Genomic DNA, 17,408 nt, shown 5'->3' on the forward strand with positions numbered 1-17,408 from the left:
GGTAGGTAAGTTGTAGAGATTGGAATAGAATTGTTTAAATTGATTTGCTGCCGGTCGACGTCTCTATTTTGTTTCCCGCAGGATCTAAAATAGAATGGACGGTCGAGGAGGCTTGTTTGTTTTGAAGAGCTCTAGCTAGTAGTTTGCCCGATTTGTTTCTAAATTCGTATTAAATTCGCTGTGTAAGGGCATATTTACATCTGGTCGATTTCCCTAGTTCCTCAAGGAGGTCTTCCCTGGCCGTCAACAATTTTTGAAAAGTGTTCTTAGCTAGTGAGTGTTTGTACTTCTTTTCTAGAGAATGAATGCGCTCCGATAGTTTATCAATACAGGCTTGTCTAGCTTTCCGTCTTTTTGCGGCCATAGATATGAATTCACCACGGACGACACACTTGTGCGCAGCCCATCGTGACATCGGGTGGGTATCGGAGGAGGCATTCTCTCGAAAATAATGCTGTAGGCATGTGTTTATTTTCTGTATGTGCTCTGGATCATTGGGCAGGGAGTTGTCCAGTCGCCAACTCATTGGTTTCGTATACGTTGCCGGGAAAGTGATGGTGATGGAGATGGGGTGGTTGTCCGACAGGATCATGGGTTCTATGGTAGCAGTTAGTAGGGAGTCCAAGTCTGTCTAGGTCAAAAAGAAGTAGTCAATCCTTGTGTATTTTTGGTGTGGTGGGGAGTAGAAAGTGAAATCTTTAGTATTGGGGTGTAGTGTGCGCCAAGTGTCGTGCAGGGTCAAGTTAGCGAGCTGTGTTTTGATCGTGCGAAGTGCTCTATAGGTTATGGCAGAGGATCCCGAGGAAGAGTCAAGGGATGGGGTAAGGGCCAAATTGAAATCACCCCCAACAACCAGCAAGCCCTTGTAAAACAAAGTGAGGCACTGTAAGGTATTGCAGAAGAAGAGTTCTTGCTGCTTGTTGGGGGCGTAAATGTTAGCCAACGTGACGGGTTTGTTGTGTAATTTGCTCCTGAGAAAGATGCAGCATGCAATGGTATCGAGCATTGTGTCTTGAATTTGAAAGGGACAGTTTTTGGATATTAAAATGGACACTCCCTTGGATTTGGAGGTATCGTTAGTTGCATGAAATACCATAGTATAGAAGGAGTTATGAAGTTTGGGGACACTGTCAGATCTGAAGTGGGTTTCTTGGAGAAACACCACATCGGCTTTGACCTTTTTTAATAGAAGAAGCAGCTGTGATCTTTTTTCAGGGTTATTAAGTCCCCTAACATTTAGAGAGTATAGCTTTACCTGAGGGGGAGGGCCCCCGGTGCCGGGAGGAGGCATGATGTGATGAAAGTGTCACTCCCTGTCTATGTAAAGAGTGTTGAGGTTTAAAGGGGGGATGGGGGGGAGGGAAGCAGGAAGGAAATGTGGACGGGGGTACGGGGTAGGAGGAACCTACTCCTAATCTACGAACCGAGAAGGCGGGGGACCAGACCTTTCTTCTGGAGGAAAGAAGTCGGTGAGGTACAGAGTGATGGTAGAGCGTGCCAACCCTAGGGATGCCCACTCTAGTCCAAACTACTGTGTGGGGGTTGAGCGAGACCAATCTGGGATGATATAAACGAATGTCAAAGTAAGCCATCGCTATCCAATCCAAAGACAAGTATATGTAGAGATGTAAGGGAAGCGTGCAGGTTGTGTTTATACTAATACCATAGTATTGCCTTTAATCATGTACTGTAGATCATGGGTCCCTCATAGCTGAACCGCATTTAAGCAACAAGCGTCTGGAGTATAGATTACTAGGGTGCCAGTGGTGATTGTATCTTCCTGCTATCTGCGCAGGTCAAGTCAGCCGTCGGAAGGCAGTAGAAAAGAATAGTGAAACTTATAATGTCAACCTCATTAATAATAAAACAAAACTAAAACATTTCTAAAACATCTTTTTTCCCCTAAGGAGGTAACAGGAAAACTTATAAACACACGGTTAACTATAGTGAGAACATCCCTACATTCTAGTTTTGCAAAAGGTTCTGCAGGAAGTATATATGTCCGTGCCCATTAATTAAGGTGGCTTTGATGTATATTTGGCACAACTCGGTGGCGCCTGGGTTAGCAATGCAGCCCCCAGGTTTCCGGTGTGAAAGTGGGTTCGAGCGTCCCCCACCTATGAGTTGTAGGGGAGCTCAATAGGGTTCTCATTATGTGTTGAAATGGATTAGAGGCCAGAAAAGGGGCACAAAATGCTATCTTCCAGTGTGGCTCAAAGAGTGCATCCTGCTGTAATACGGGACACTGAAAACTCTGTGACCATTATTGTGTGCACGCATGATGCGCTGGCAAGGCCCAATAAGCGGGTACTAAAGGCATGCTTGCACGGGCCTGCTGGATTCCATGAGATGTAAAGGGACGACCCCAGTTAATCAGCACATATGTGTGGGGGAATGGAGGTGATAGTATTGGGCCCATAGTGGAAGCAAGTATGGTGTGTGTATATGTAAGAGGGGTCCTCTCAATACCAGAGGTCCCCTGGGCGCGGTCACATGGTGTGGTGATAGCAAAGCGATTCCAGCAGGCCTTCAACAGTTGTTTGTTATGTCTGCATTGTCCCAACCTAGATAGCGAGAGAAAAAAAAAAAAGAAGCCCCTTAAGGGGGGGTATGCAGACATGCCTTAGGTCCCTATGCTGACGTCTGTGCAATATTGTTTAAGCTATAAGTACAGCCTGAAGCAGAGTCCAATCTACACATGACCTGGAGACCTGTAAATGTAAAGTGTTAAACAAATGTATACGTTCTGCGCTGGTGTAACTAAGGGCAAACCTGTCCTTAAACTTGTGGGGTGGTGTGATAAAGCGCTACAGGACACATTGCCGTAGTGAGACTCCCTCAGAAGGCAGTAAAAGAGTCAGCACACTCCCAGAACATTGGCAATCTATAGTGGATGTAACTATAACTGCGAGATATTGTTCCTCATGCCAAAGGTGGGGGTAAAAAAAAAAAAAAAAAAAACATAAATAAAACCACAAAGGAAAAAGGGAGCAGTCTTGAGCAGGAAGACCAAGTCAGAGCACCAGAGGAAAAAAAGCAAGGGGAAAAAGTAAACAGTGACAGGAACTTAGCTGTGGCAATGGCGATCTTCTTTTCAGTTTCCAGGAGATTGTCCGCGGAACGGCCGAAGTCCCGTCTGGCTCTTCTTGATCACGGGGAACCAGTCAGGCTGTTGCCGTTGTAGGAGCTTCTGGTGGAAGCGTGAGACCTGGATCCCGAGGTGGACCTGTGTCTGCGGTACCTGGTGTTTTGGGCTTCCATCGGTTCCTCTCATCGTTGTTCTCTACTGGGCGGTTGGCGGCGGCGAAATTCGGTTGGCGTACCAATTCGGAACCTCTATCACTGGGATGTCCAGGGTTTCACAGAACGATTGTAGGTCTTCCGGTACCCGTAGTAAGGCCATGCGGCCTTGGTTGGTGGCGGAGAGGCCAAAGGGGAATTTCCACCTATAATGTATGCCCTTAGCGCACAGGGTATCCAGCAACGGCTTTAGATCTCTCCTGTGTTGCAGCGTAATACCAGAGAGCTCCTGGTATATGTGGATGTCAGAGCCCCCATGTGAAAGTTATATTGTATTTCTAGCCTTGCGGAGTATTTCTTCCTTTAGCTTGTAGTCCACATCTCTGGGGGGGTTATTCTCTCTCCCTTTGGGCCTGAGCACGCAGTGGATACGCTCCATTTCTACTCGTGTCTGCGCTGGTCTATCCAGCAGGTTGTTAAACAAGCCAGTTACAGTGACTGCAAGCTGTTCAGAATCAACTGATTCTGGCAGAACCCTGACCCACAAGTTATGGCGCCTGCCCCTGTTGTCCAAATCCTCCACATGACGCTGGAGGTCTCTCAGCTGCAGGGTATGTGTATCTACCTTATGGGTAACTCGGCGGAGGATGCCAGTCCATGCTGGGCTGTCACCTGTTCTACCTCTTGTACCCTGTCAGCAATGGCGCGAATGTCTAGCCTCAGGTCAGCTATGGCTGCGGACAGGGTGTCCTTGATGTCTGTCGCCACCGCTCTCAGGTCTAAGAAGCTCAGATGTTGCTGGTGGAGGGCGTCCTGATCCCCTGGCTCAGACAGGGGGATGATAGGCAGCACGCTCAGCAGTGATGGCGCTGGAGCCTGTGACGGAGCCTGGCAGGAGGCCGCCATGTTGCTTCTCTGAGTTCGGAACAACTCAGGAAGATTCTGGCTCAGACCGCTCTGCTGTCTCCGTGGAGAGCGGGAGTGGGAGGCGGAGGAGTTCCGCGATGCTGTGCCCATGTTTGGGTTGTGGTACGGGTGCTGTGGTGCTTCTGTGAGAGCGGAGAGGATGGATAGCGGAGGGAGCTCTTCTCTCAGGCGTCCATCTTCCCGCGAGGTCCTGCTCCTGGAGTTTTATTATTAGGGAAACTAGCGGAGTCAATTTGAAGTTCCTCCAATGTCAAAGGCTGATCCAACATCTCCCTATCAACCACTGATAGTTCTACTAACATAATGGAATTTAGAAAAAGTTGCAAATCAACCACCTTATAGGATACTTTGCTACTATACAGATTTTTATAAAAGTCAAAAAATACTGATGAAATCTCCAGAGTAGTTCGGGCAGTTTCAGTTGAAGAGATTTGTAATTCTACTACTTGTGTCATTGGTTTGTGAGATTTTACTATTGCTGATAAGAGATTCTCCGTATTTTCCCCATCCTCAAAATAAGGCTGAAGGAAAAAGCGTTTTTGCTCTGCTTTTTTACGAGAGATATCAGCATATATCTGTTGTTTTTGTATCTACTTCTGCTGTTTCTGTGGTAGGATTCGCTATATATTGAAGTTCAGCCTTTAAAACATCTTCAGTCTCTAAACATTCCCTAGCCCTAGATTTTTTGTTTTTTTTTATCCTTGAAATTTGGGATATAAACAAACCTCTCATATAGGCTTTTAAAGAATCCCAATAAATCTGTGAAGATACAGTGGGCTTATTAATAGTACCATAGGCCAGAACATCATGCATTATTTTCTGTTTTGAAGGAAAAAGGTCAAACCAATAACTGCAAAAACTACTTCAGATATCACAGGTAGCATCATTGATGTAACTAATGTCAGGTCTATTCTAGATAAAGTCCCATGGGTGCTAGAGAAACAAGAAAACACTCTATCATTAGAATGTAGCATTCTCCAGACATCCATAAGGCTAATCTGCCAAATATAGCCAGCAAAGGGAGTACATACAGAAGTTACTGGAGCTGTAGCTAAACCATATCTGTCTAAAGAAGGGTCAAGGTAATTATTGAAATATTTTATTATTAACCAAGGAACATTAGTTTTATCAGAATCAAAGTTCAATAGTTCTTTAAGTACCTCTGAGGAATATGTGGGTGGTAAATACAGTATCTCACAAAAGTGAGTACACCCCTCACATTTTTGTAACTATTTTATTATATCTTTTCATGTGACAACAATGAAGAAATGACACTTTTCTACAATGTAAAGTAAAGTAGTGAGTGTGCAGCTTGTATAACAGTGTAAATTTGCTGTCCCCTCAAAATAACTCAACACACATCCATTAATGTCTAAACCGCTGGCAACAAAAGTGAGTACACCCCTAAGTGAAAATGTCCAAATTGGGCCCAATTAGCCATTTTCCCTCCCGATGTCATGTGACTCATTAGTGTTACAAGGTCTCAGTTGTGAATGGGTAGCAGGTGTGTTAAATTTGGTGTTGTCGCTCTCACTCTCTCATACTGGTCACTGGAAGTTCAACATGGCACCTCATGGCAAAGAACTTCTGAGGATCTGAAAAAAAGAATTGTTGCTCTACATAAAGATGGCCTAGGCTATAAGAAGATTGCCAAGACCCTGAAACTGAGCTACAGCATGGTGGCTAAGACCATACAGCAGTTTGACAGGACAGGTTCCACTCAGAACAGGCCTCGCCATGGTCAACCAAAGAAGTTGAGTGCATGTGCTCAGCGTCATAACCAGGGGTTGTCTTTGGGAAATAGATGTATGAGTGCTGCCAGCATTGCTGCAGAGGTTGAAGAGGTGGGGGGGGTCAGACTGTCAGTGCTCAGACCATACGCAGCACACTGCATCAAATTGGTCTGCATGGCTGTCGTCCCAGAAGGAAGACTCTTCTAAAGATGATGCACAGGAAAGCCCGCAAACAGTTTGCTGAAGAAAAGCAGACTAAGGGAATGGATTACTGGAACCATGTCCTGTGGTCTGATGAGACCAAGATAAACTTTTTTGGTTCAGATGGTGTTAAGCATGTGTGGCTACAACCAGTGAGAAGTACAAAGACAAGTGTGTCTTGGCTACAGTCAAGCATGGTGGTGGGAGTGTCATGGTCTGGGGCTGCATGAGTGCTGCCGACATTGGGGAACTACAGTTCATCGAAGGAATCATGAATGCCAACATGTACTGTGACATACTGAAGCGGGGCATGATCCCCTCCCCTTGGAGACTGGGCCACAGGGCAGTATTCCAACATGATAACGACCCCAAACACACCTCCAAGATGACCACTGCCTTGCTAAAAAAGCTGGGGGTAAAGGTGATGGACTGGCCAAGCATGTCTCCAGACCTAAACCCTATTGAGCATCTGTGGGGCATCCTCAAATGGAAGGTGGAGGAGCGCAAGGTCTCTAACATCCATCGGCTCTGTGATGTTGTCATGGAGGCATGGAAAAGGACTCCATTGGTGGCCACACAAACTATTGACACTTTGGACCCAATTTGGACATTTTCACTTAGAGGTGTACTCACTTTTGTTGCCAGCGGTTTAGACATTAATTGCTGTGTGTTGAGTTATTTTGAGGGGACAGCAAATTTACATTGTTATATAAGCTGTACACTCACTACTTTACATTGTAGCAAAGTGTCATTTCTTCAGTGTTGTCACATGAAAAGATATAATAAAATATTTACAAAAATGTGAGGGGTGTACTGACTTATGTGAGATACTGTATATATTAGCTAACACATATGATTTTCTGTACATTGTACACAATAAAAAAATATAGCGACCTTTAGTATCTGTTTGTACCTGTCTGTAGGAGAAATCAACTTCATTTGCTATCAATATAGAGCTCCTCTGGAATATGTAGTATAAGTAGAGTGATATTGCCTACTATATTGTGCACACTTCAAATAGTTTCATTTCTGTGTATTTAAATGAGTCTCCTGCAGGCAAATAATAAACAGAGAAAATAGTGAAAAATATGTAGTAAATGTATGTAAATGTATGTAAATGTATGTAAAAATATGTAGTAAATGTAAATGTATATGTAAAATGTAGTGAACATAGTTTGTATCTTTACTAGGTCGCTATGCCCCCTAATGTTCCAAGATACTAATACTTGCATTAAAATTGACATATTACTACAGTATCAGATTTTTGAATCATAGCCCTGGAATAAATAACTCTTGCCAATGACAAAAAGCGATTCCCATCTTTTATCCATTTTAATAATATCAAACTAATATATTTTAAGATTCTTTGTAAGAAGATTCTGTATTTACTTTAATTATCTGGTGAGCGCATATAAAGAAATCTATACAAAAAATAAAATAACAACCACAAAAAAAAAAATCCCCAAACATATGGAAATCCCATATAAACCCCTGAAAGGCTGCCATCCCCTTAAATAGCAACCTCCCAAAGGGTCTTACAAAAAAAAAATATTACAGTATACACATACCGGTAATAATTTTTTTCCAATACTTAGAATTAAATTTTGAAAACTATTTTTAAAAAAAAGAAAACTCCCAAAAATGAACATATACCTAATAATATTCCTACAAATACAAAAAACTAAAAATTGAATCCAAACATTTCCCACAGGAACAAAGTATGGAGAGTATATTCCGTGATTTTCACTGGACTCTCTCCTCCGATAAAAAAAATTATTTATAGTGCCTGCCCAGCCATTCGGTAGCAATCTGTGGCTTTTCAAAAAAATGTGCAACTTCATTTGCCTCTACTCTAAATTTAGCAGGGTATAGCACTGAATAGGACAGTTGCAGGGTCTGCAGTCTTTTTTTTTACATCTTGAAATTTAGCACGCAGTTTTTGTATTTTAGGAGAAAAATCCAAAAGATCATAACTTTAGTTCCATTAAAAGTGACTTCCTTCAATGATCTAGCTCTTCTGACAATAAGATCTCTGTCTCATTGATTAAGTCGTCAAATTCAAAATGGCCGTGGGGGGGGGCTCCTGCTGGTAGAGGCCTACTAGTTACTCAATGTGCTCTTTTAACTGAGAAAGACATAGAAAAATATTCTTTCCCAATTGTCTCCCATAGCCATGTTTCTTCAAATTCTGTAGGGTTTGCTCCCTCAGAATGCTCTGGGAGACCCACCAGACTAATATTATTATGTTGAAAATGATTTTCGAGATCTTCCAGCTTACGAGCATTAATATCTGATTTTTTTTCATTGCTACTTTAATATCTTTGCCCAGTGGCAGTGAAGTATCCTCTAATTCTTTAACACGATCTTCCAAAACAGACGTTCTTTCCCTTATTTTCTGTACATCCTGGCATAGGAAAATAAATTCTTCTTTCAGTCCCTGCACTTGCCTGGTTAAATTGCCTATAGACTTCTGACATTTTTGTACTGCTTTCAGCACGTCTAGTAGTGTAGGTTCTAGTGGTATTAATGATGTTGTTGATGTATACATGCCATTTGACTGTTTCTCAGTGTGCAATCTTGCACTTTTATCCATTTCTTCCACTTTACATATCCTTTGGTCCCAGTGTTCATGCAAAGTAGTTATATCAGTGCTAGAAACTTCCAATTCTTCACTAGCATTATGCTGAGGGGCTTTATTTTCACCATCTTTTGATACCAGTGCAAATTTTACATGTTTAGCAGCTGCAGCTTCTCTAGCCTTCTCTTTTGTAAATTTACCACTTTGTGTTTGGTAAGAAGATCCGTCATCATCTTGTATAGGGGCTACAGGATTTAAAGCCCCCTGTCCCTCTTTCTATAGTTTGGTCATTTTATTTCTACCCCTTCTCTCCATTCCTCCTATCCTCCTCTCTCTTCCCTTTTCCCCCTTCTTAATTATTAGATTTATTTTGCACATATTCTGCTGCTTTTGCAGCGCAGATCTTCCCCGAAATTTTTTAATTTAATGAAGTTTATTTAGGTTGCCTACTCCTTTAAACGAGTCTCCACAGACTCTGCCGATTTTCACTGAATTCTACCGAGTCCAGCAGGCCGGGGCTGACCACAGCTCCGATTTGTAAGGATTTTGTAGGGGGATCACCAGCGTTCCTCCTCAGGCTTCACCGAAGTCTCCCGAGGCCCGCCAAAGTATTCTCTAAACACAGCCCACTCCTGCCGGCTACGAGGATTCGACGATTGCCCCCTGCCAGGTACCACTCAGCAAAGGAAAAGTCCAGGCAGACCCAGCAGACTCCCCATCTGAGCACCTCGGGAGCGCCAGTGACACCGGAACAACAGGTAGCAGCGTCCCTCCTCAGGCTTCACCAAAGTCTCCCGAGGCCCACCAAAGTATTCTCTAAACATTGCCCACTCCTACTGTCTACGAGGATCTGAGGATTGCCCCACCAGGTACCACTCAGCAAAGGAAAAGTCCCGGCAGGCCCGGCAGACCCCCCCGTCTGACCACCTCGAGAGTGCCAGTGACACAGGCACAACAAGTAACAGCTCTGCCACAAAAAATATACCGGACAGTCACTTTAAGGAAAAGGGGAGTATAATGTGAAAGGAGTGAAACCACTGGGTAGCCAGGGTTGAATCGATAATGTTCATGTTCCTGTGTCCCAGCTAGCAGATGGCTGTATCCTGAGGCAGGAGAGTCGATTGAGAGAGCTGATTGTAAGGAGAAGAGGATTAAGGAAAATCAAGGAAAGTCAACACAGCTGCCATCAGAAAACTCAGGGCATAGCTTTTGGGAGGTTAGCCAGTGCAGGATAGAGGAGTTGGAGCATGCCCTACATGTGTCCACTCACTCTTATGTCCACATCACAACCCCACGCCCTTAAAGAAGAACTTCATTAAAATAGTCAGGGACTGTTTAGCAACTAGTAACTGTCGAGACAATAAACACTGTAGTGAGAAGTATGTAATGTACAATATAGTGTATATTGTACAGGAGTCTGTAAGGCAGAGTACAGGGGTCAATGGTGTGCAAATGCAAGGGTCAGGATTGCATAACACACAGAGTGCTGTAGTCAGGGTCAGGTTTAAGATACATAACACAGAGTGCAGCAGTCCAGGGTGTGTAATGCAATGTGTTCAAGGATCAGGAGTATGTAAAACACAGAGTGCTATAGTCAGTGCCACACACAGAGCAGGGGTCAGGAGTACATAATCCACAGAGTGAAGTGGACAGGACTGTTATGCTCAGAATGCAGGGATCCAGGAGTATGTAATTCACAGAGTGCAGGGAACAGGAGTGTGTAATGCACAGAACACAGGGGACAAGAGTGTGTAATGCATAGTAGGAATCAAAGTAAAAAAGAGTGCAGGAGGCAGGGGTGTGTAACGTATAGGGATGAGCTTCGAGTTCGAGTCGAACTCATGTTCGACTCGAACATTGGCTGTTCGCAAGTTCGCCGAACAGCGAACAATTTGGGGTGTTCGCGGCAAATTCGAATGCCACGGAACACCCTTTAAAAGTCTATGGGAGAAATCAAAAGTGCTAATTTTAAAGGCTAATATGCAAGTTATTGTCATAAAAAGTGTTTGGGGACCTGGGTCCTGCCCCAGGGGATATGGATCAATGCAAAAAAAAGTTTTAAAAACGGCCGTTTTTTCAGGAGCAGTGATTTTAATAATGCTTAAAGTCAAACAATAAAAGTGTAACATCCCTTTAAATTTCGTACCTGGGGGGTGTCTATAGTATGCCTGTAAAGGGGCGCATGTTTCCTGTGTTTAGAACAGTCTGACAGCAAAATGACATTTTGAAGGAAAAAACTCATTTAAAACTACCCGCGGCTATTGCATTGCCGACAATACACATAGAAGTTCATTGATAAAAACGGCATGGGAATTCCCCAAAGGGGAACCCCGAACCAAAATTAAAAAAAAAAAATGACGTGGGAGTCCCCCTAAATTCCATACCAGACCCTTCAGGTCTGGTATGGATTTTAAGGGGAACTCCGCGCCAAAAAAAAAAAAAAAAAACGGCGTGGGGTCCCCCCAAATATCCATATCAGACCCTTATCCGAGCACGCAACCTGGCAGGCCGCAGGAAAAGAGGGGGGGATGAGAGTGCGGCCCCCCCCCTCCTGAACCGTACCAGGCCACATGCCCTCAACATTGGGAGGGTGCTTTGGGGTAGCCCCCAAAACACCTTGTCCCCATGTTGATGAGGACAAGGGCCTCATCCCCACAACCCTGGCCGGTGGTTGTGGGGGTCTGCGGGCGGGGGGCTTATCGGAATCTGGAAGCCCCCTTTAACAAGGGGACCCCCAGATCCCGGCCCCCCCCCTGTGTGAAATGGTAAGGGGGTACAAAAGTACCCCTACCATTTCACTAAAAAACTGTCAAAAATGTTAAAAATTACAAGAGACAGTTTTTGACAATTCCTTTATTTAAATACTTCTTCTTTCTTCTATCTTCCTTCATCTTCTGGTTCTTCTGGTTCTTCTGGCTCTTCTGGTTCTTCCTCCGGCATTCTCGTCCAGCATCTCCTCCGCGGCGTCTTCTATCTTCTTCTCCTCGGGCCGCTCCGCACCCATGGCATGGGGGGGAGGCTCCCGCTCTTCTCTTCTTCTTCATCTTCTTCTCTTCTTCTTTTCTTCTCTTCTTCATTTTCTTCTCCGGGCCGCTCCGCACCCATGCTGGCATGGAGGGAGGCTCCCGCTGTGTGACGGCGCTCCTCGTCTGACAGTTCTTAAATAACGGGGGGCGGGGCCACCCGGTGACCCCGCCCCCTCTGACGCACGGGACATGATGGGACTTCCCTGTGGCATTCCCCGTGACGTCACAGGGAAGTCCCGTCAAGTCACCGTGCGTCAGAGGGGGGCGGGGTCACCGGGTGGCCCCACCCCCCGTTATTTAAGAACTGTCAGACGAGGAGCGCCGTCACACAGCGGGAGCCTCCCTCCATGCCAGCATGGGTGCGGAGCGGCCCGGAGAAGAAAATGAAGAAGAGAAGAAAAGAAGAAGAGAAGAAGATGAAGAAGAAGAGAAGAGCGGGAGCCTCCCCCCATGCCATGGGTGCGGAGCGGCCCGAGGAGAAGAAGATAGAAGACGCCACGGAGGAGATTCTGGACGAGAACGCCGGAGGAAGAACCAGAAGAGCCAGAAGAACCAGAAGATGAAGGAAGATAGAAGAAAGAAGAAGTATTTAAATAAAGGAATTGTCAAAAACTGTCTCTTGTCATTTTTAACATTTTTGACAGTTTTTTAGTGAAATGGTAGGGGTACTTTTGTACCCCCTTACCATTTCACACGGGGGGGGCGGGATCTGGGGGTCCCCTTGTTAAAGGGGGCTTCCAGATTCTGATAAGCCCCCCGCCCGCAGACCCCCACAACCACCGGCCAGGGTTGTGGGGATGAGGCCCTTGTCCTCATCAACATGGGGACAAGGTGTTTTGGGGGGCTACCCCAAAGCACCCTCCCAATGTTGAGGGCATGTGGCCTGGTACTGTTCAGGAGGGGGGGGCGCACTCTCGTCCCCCCCTCTTTTCCTGCGGCCTGCCAGGTTGCGTGCTCGGATAAGGGTCTGGTATGGATTTTTGGGGGGACCCCACGCCGTTTTTTTTTTTATTATTGGCGCGGGGTTCCCCTTAAAATCCATACCAGACCTGAAGGGTCTGGTATGGAATTTAGGGGGAACCCCACGTCATTTTTTTTTTTAAATTTTGGCCGGGGTTCCCCTTAATATCCATACCAGACCTGAAGGGCCTGGTATGGAATTTAGGGGGACTCCCACGTCATTTTTTTTTTTTAATTTTGGTTCGGGGTTCCCCTTTGGGGAATTCCCATGCCGTTTTTATCAATGAACTTCTATGTGTATTGTCGGCAATGCAATAGCCGCGGGTAGTTTTAAATGAGTTTTTTCCTTCAAAATGTCATTTTGCTGTCAGACTGTTCTAAACACAGGAAACATGCGCCCCTTTACAGGCATACTATAGACACCCCCCAGGTACGAAATTTAAAGGGATATTACACTTTTATTGTTTGACTTTAAGCATTATTAAAATCACTGCTCCTGAAAAAACGGACGTTTTTAAAACTTTTTTTTGCATTGATCCATGTCCCCTGGGGCAGGACCCAGGTCCCCAAACACTTTTTATGACAATAACTTGCATATTAGCCTTTAAAATTAGCACTTTTGATTATTCATGTTCGTGTCCCATAGACTTTAACGGTGTTCACGTGTTCGAACGAACTTTTTTCCTGTTCGCATGTTCTGGTGCGAACCGAACAGGGGGGTGTTTTCGGCTCATCCCTAGTAACGTACAGTGTAGGGGTCAGTAAACTGCAAAATTCCCCCCACAAGCAGTATCCTTCCCCCTTTAGCCTTTCAGCAAAAATGCTGAATGCACGCTCAAACCTCCCAGAGCAAATCTTTGCCCCCGCCCCAGCACAAATCATTCCTGCAATCCCCCTTCCTCCTTCCTCAGCATAAATCCTCTGTTCCTCCAGATACCTCCTCTCAACACAATCCCCCCCTCCCCATTGCAGTACATTTCCCCACTCCCCTCAATTCCCCCTCCCAACACAAATCCTCTTCCCCCTCCCAGAAAAAAATCCTCTTTCATCCCCCAAATCCTCCCTTCCAGCACAACCCCCATTCCAGGACAAATCTTCCCCACACAATTCTACTCTCCAAAATTCCCCAGCAAGAATTCTCCTCTCCCCCAAATACCCCCTCCCAGCACCACAAATTCCCCCTCCCAAGCTCGTCATCTCAGCTAAAATTACCCCCCCTTCAAGCACAAATCCCCCCCAAAGCAAGAAGTAACAAACAGCACATACTAAGCTTACTAAAAACAGTACACAGTAACACATTTTAGTCACACATTTAACCCCTTGATCGCCCTAGATGTTAACCCCTTCCCTGCCAGTGTCATTAGTACAGTGACAGTGCATATTTTTAGCACTGATCACTATATTGGTTTCACTGGTTTCCAAAAAAGTCTCAAAAGTGTCAGTTAGGTGTCCGATGTGTCCACCACAATATTGCAGACCCGCTATAATGCCCCATACACGCAATCGGAAATGCCGCCAGCAAAACTACAATGAGAGCTTTTGGTTGGAAAATGCGGCTGTGTGTATGTTCCATCAGACTTTTGCTGGCGGAATTCCAGCCAGCAAAAGATTGAGAGCAGGTTCTCAATTTTTTGGTCGGGAAAAGTTTCTAACTGAAAATGCAATCATCTGTATGCAATTCCGACGCGCCAAAAATCACGCATGCTCAGAATCAAGTACGAGACGGAAGCGCCCGGTCTGGAAAAACTAGCGTTCGTAATGGAGCTAGCACATTCGTCACTTACCCCCGCCTCCTCCTGTGTGCCATATTCCAGAGCCTCATCCTGGCTGAGGTCTTCCTGTGTATGAAAAAGGAACATAGTTTTAGTTTTTGGTTCATCAATCACACACAATTTTCAGCTCATGACTGTTGCAAATTGAATGTTAATAAATAGAAAAGACTATCATTCTGAGCCCAGCATTTTTCATTCTTGTCACACTCATTTTTGGCCCCTACTGTCTATTGATATGTAAAACACTTTTCGTTAAACCATTCATTTGTTATCAATAATAACATCTAGTTGACAACAATACATTTCTGACAATAAATACATTAAAAAATACTATACCTGGCTCCAGCTGGGTTCCTCAACTTCTTCCAGGTTGGAAGACCCAGGTTGGTCCTCGGAAGCCTCAGCTGGGGTTGAGTGAAGGGTTGAGGGAAGGCTGGATGGAAGTGTAGAAAGTGATTCCCTGACTTCCATCCGGTCTTCCAGAAACTGCATCCTGTTGTAGTACCACAGACTGGGTACATACACATCTTCTGCTGCTGCTCCTGATCTCATGGAAGCCTGGACCTTATTAAGCTCCTTCCTATACGTGCTTCTCAAGCTACCAATTTTCCTCTCCACAAACTCGATGTCTGCGTTGGAGACCTGCATCTTCACAAATTGCAGCAGTTTCTCCAGCGATACCTTCCTAGCTGGTTTATTGCGATATAGGGGGTTTTAACCTCCCCCAAATTATGCATATCCCTGTATTTGTCAATGAAATGGCCCATGAAATCAGGGTCTTTGAATTGTTTCATATTTGCTGCAAGACAAAATACAAGACAAAAACACTAATATCAGGCTAAACTCTCCTAATCTTATCCCAATATAGGCCTCAATCTTGAATCAGTATAGGCCACTGATGTCCCAAGTTAAAATGTTACCTTCGTTAGAACGTTCGGTGCTTCCGGTCCTCTTTTCTACGCACACAGAACGTAGGTATGTTCTGTGTGTAGTTACCTTCTCTTTCAGTGCAGTGGGAGATGAACATGGCGGAGACACAGCAGGTGTGTAATAGCAGCAATGAGGAGGAAAGCCCAGAGCCCGAAACGTCCCGATACCGGAGGAGAAGATTTAAGGCCTTAAATATGGCCCTTGTAGAGATGGTGGAGATGGTGGACATCTTGAAGAGGGCCGACTATGATGAGAAGTATGGACCTTACCTAAACCCAAATGTGAGAAAGGCCAAGATCATGACTAAAGTTGTGAAGAGTCTGCACCGGAATTTTGGGGTACGACGATCCAAGAAGCAATTGAGGAAACGCTGGTCAGACCTTAAATTGAGGGAGCAGGATCAGTACAGAAGGACCAAGAAAGTGCTTCTAAAAAGTAAGTAGTTGTGTGTTCTTATTATTATTATTATTATTATTATTATTATTACTTGCATGCTGCTCCATGTGCTTTTCTTTACTGTTGTACAGTTTAAAATGGCAACTTTCAGGCTCGTGGGCACAGTAATCGTTCGCAGTAAACATCGTTCATTCACCAACTAAATACAATGTTTTAGGCAGATACAGGGTTAACTACATTTGGTCATGCTAATTTGTATTAAAAGAAGTTTAGGACATTGTTGTCTAGATGTGTTTGTAACTAGAATGAATAGCAAACTTGATTCAGTGTAATGTAAGGAGAGGACACTCAGCAGCTGTTTACACATCTGGACTCAGGAGCACTAGTGTCCCACACTAGTGTCCCACACAGGTACTCCAGTGGATACTTGGGGTGTCTACATGTGTGAAACTTTTCCAAAAAAGGTAAGTATTGCAGCTTTGTTAAGGGAATAAATAATGTCTTCAACTTGGCACTCTGCCCAAACAGACAATTGTACCCCACTTCGAAACAATGTTTCACATTCATATTTCTGGCCACAAATATCTGTGTGCTAAGTATACCTTTTGTTTCATTTTCATAGGGGAGAAAAGACTCGGGATGTCTGAGGACTCCAGGAACCCCCCACTTTCTGAAGAAGGGGAACAGAGGACACAACCTCAGGATGTGGAGGAAGGAGAGGTGGTGGGAATTGTCACCACAACAGGTGAGTGTCTGACACCACAGATTCAGGTAATAGATGTATGCCTGCATATTTATAATACATGATGTGTATTTTTTCTTTTAGGTGATGTGCATGTTGTAGAAGAACAATCTACTAATTTCACAACTGACAGTGCACAAAGGCTAATCCAGGACATAATGTGGTGTAGTCGGGATTTAGACCTCATAAAGGAAAAAAACAAGGAGATTGAACAAAGAAAGAAGAACATGATTGATGTATTAGGGAGAATCTAAATCCCCCCCAAAAAAACTCTTTTTTTTTAATAGAAAATTTAAATAACCTTTTTATACATTTTAAAAGCCAAATTTGGAAGATGCACACGATGTGTCAACATGTGCTATCTGCCATCAGGGGATTTCAATGTACGTGTTTTGTGAGTACAACCCCTTCCTCGCAACTCTAGTAGGTGAGAGGAAGGGGTTGCACCCCCAAAACACGTCCATTGATCCCCCATGATGGGAGATAGCACATGTTGACATTAGGCATGGGATCAGGAGGGAGATCCCCATTTTGACTCCCAATTTGTGTGCATCTTCTAAATTTGGCTTTTACAGGGGGACATCACCCCATCTGATGAAGGCAAGATCAAGATATTTTTAACACTATAATGTCTGATATTGCCTTCAGTTTTTCAATGTTGAACTTCGTAAGTTCCTGAGTTGTGTATGCTATGTTTTGAAACATGCCTGTTTATGTACCAAAAAAAAATTTTTCAAGGTAAAAATGTATAAAACAAAGATGTTATTTTTTTACCAAAAAAGGTTTTACAACGCACATGTGGATGTGCATGGAGTAAAATGTTTTATACTCAAGAATGTGTAGCTTCTTCTTTCAATGCTCAATACCAGTTTTTGTATTAAGTTGGTATTTACACTGACAATG

General features: G+C 44.3%; 2 protein-coding genes across 9 annotated transcripts in view; both read left to right on the forward strand.

Annotated features, from left to right (window-relative positions):
- LTBP3 (latent transforming growth factor beta binding protein 3) overlaps window positions 1-17,408 on the forward strand; it is a 1,979,464-nt gene that overhangs the window by 967,745 nt on the left and 994,311 nt on the right. The gene's annotated exons all lie outside the window — the stretch shown is intronic.
- Window positions 15,342-16,869, forward strand: LOC141112342 (uncharacterized). The gene is made up of 3 exons (XM_073605050.1): window positions 15,342-15,802; window positions 16,386-16,508; window positions 16,590-16,869. The coding sequence occupies exons 1-3, from the start codon at window positions 15,457-15,459 to the stop codon at window positions 16,757-16,759; spliced, it is 639 nt and encodes a 212-aa protein (XP_073461151.1). The 5' UTR covers window positions 15,342-15,456; the 3' UTR covers window positions 16,760-16,869.

The sequence above is a fragment of the Aquarana catesbeiana genome, linkage group LG11, assembly GCF_042186555.1.
Source record: "Aquarana catesbeiana isolate 2022-GZ linkage group LG11, ASM4218655v1, whole genome shotgun sequence".
Lineage (NCBI taxonomy): Eukaryota > Metazoa > Chordata > Amphibia > Anura > Ranidae > Aquarana > Aquarana catesbeiana.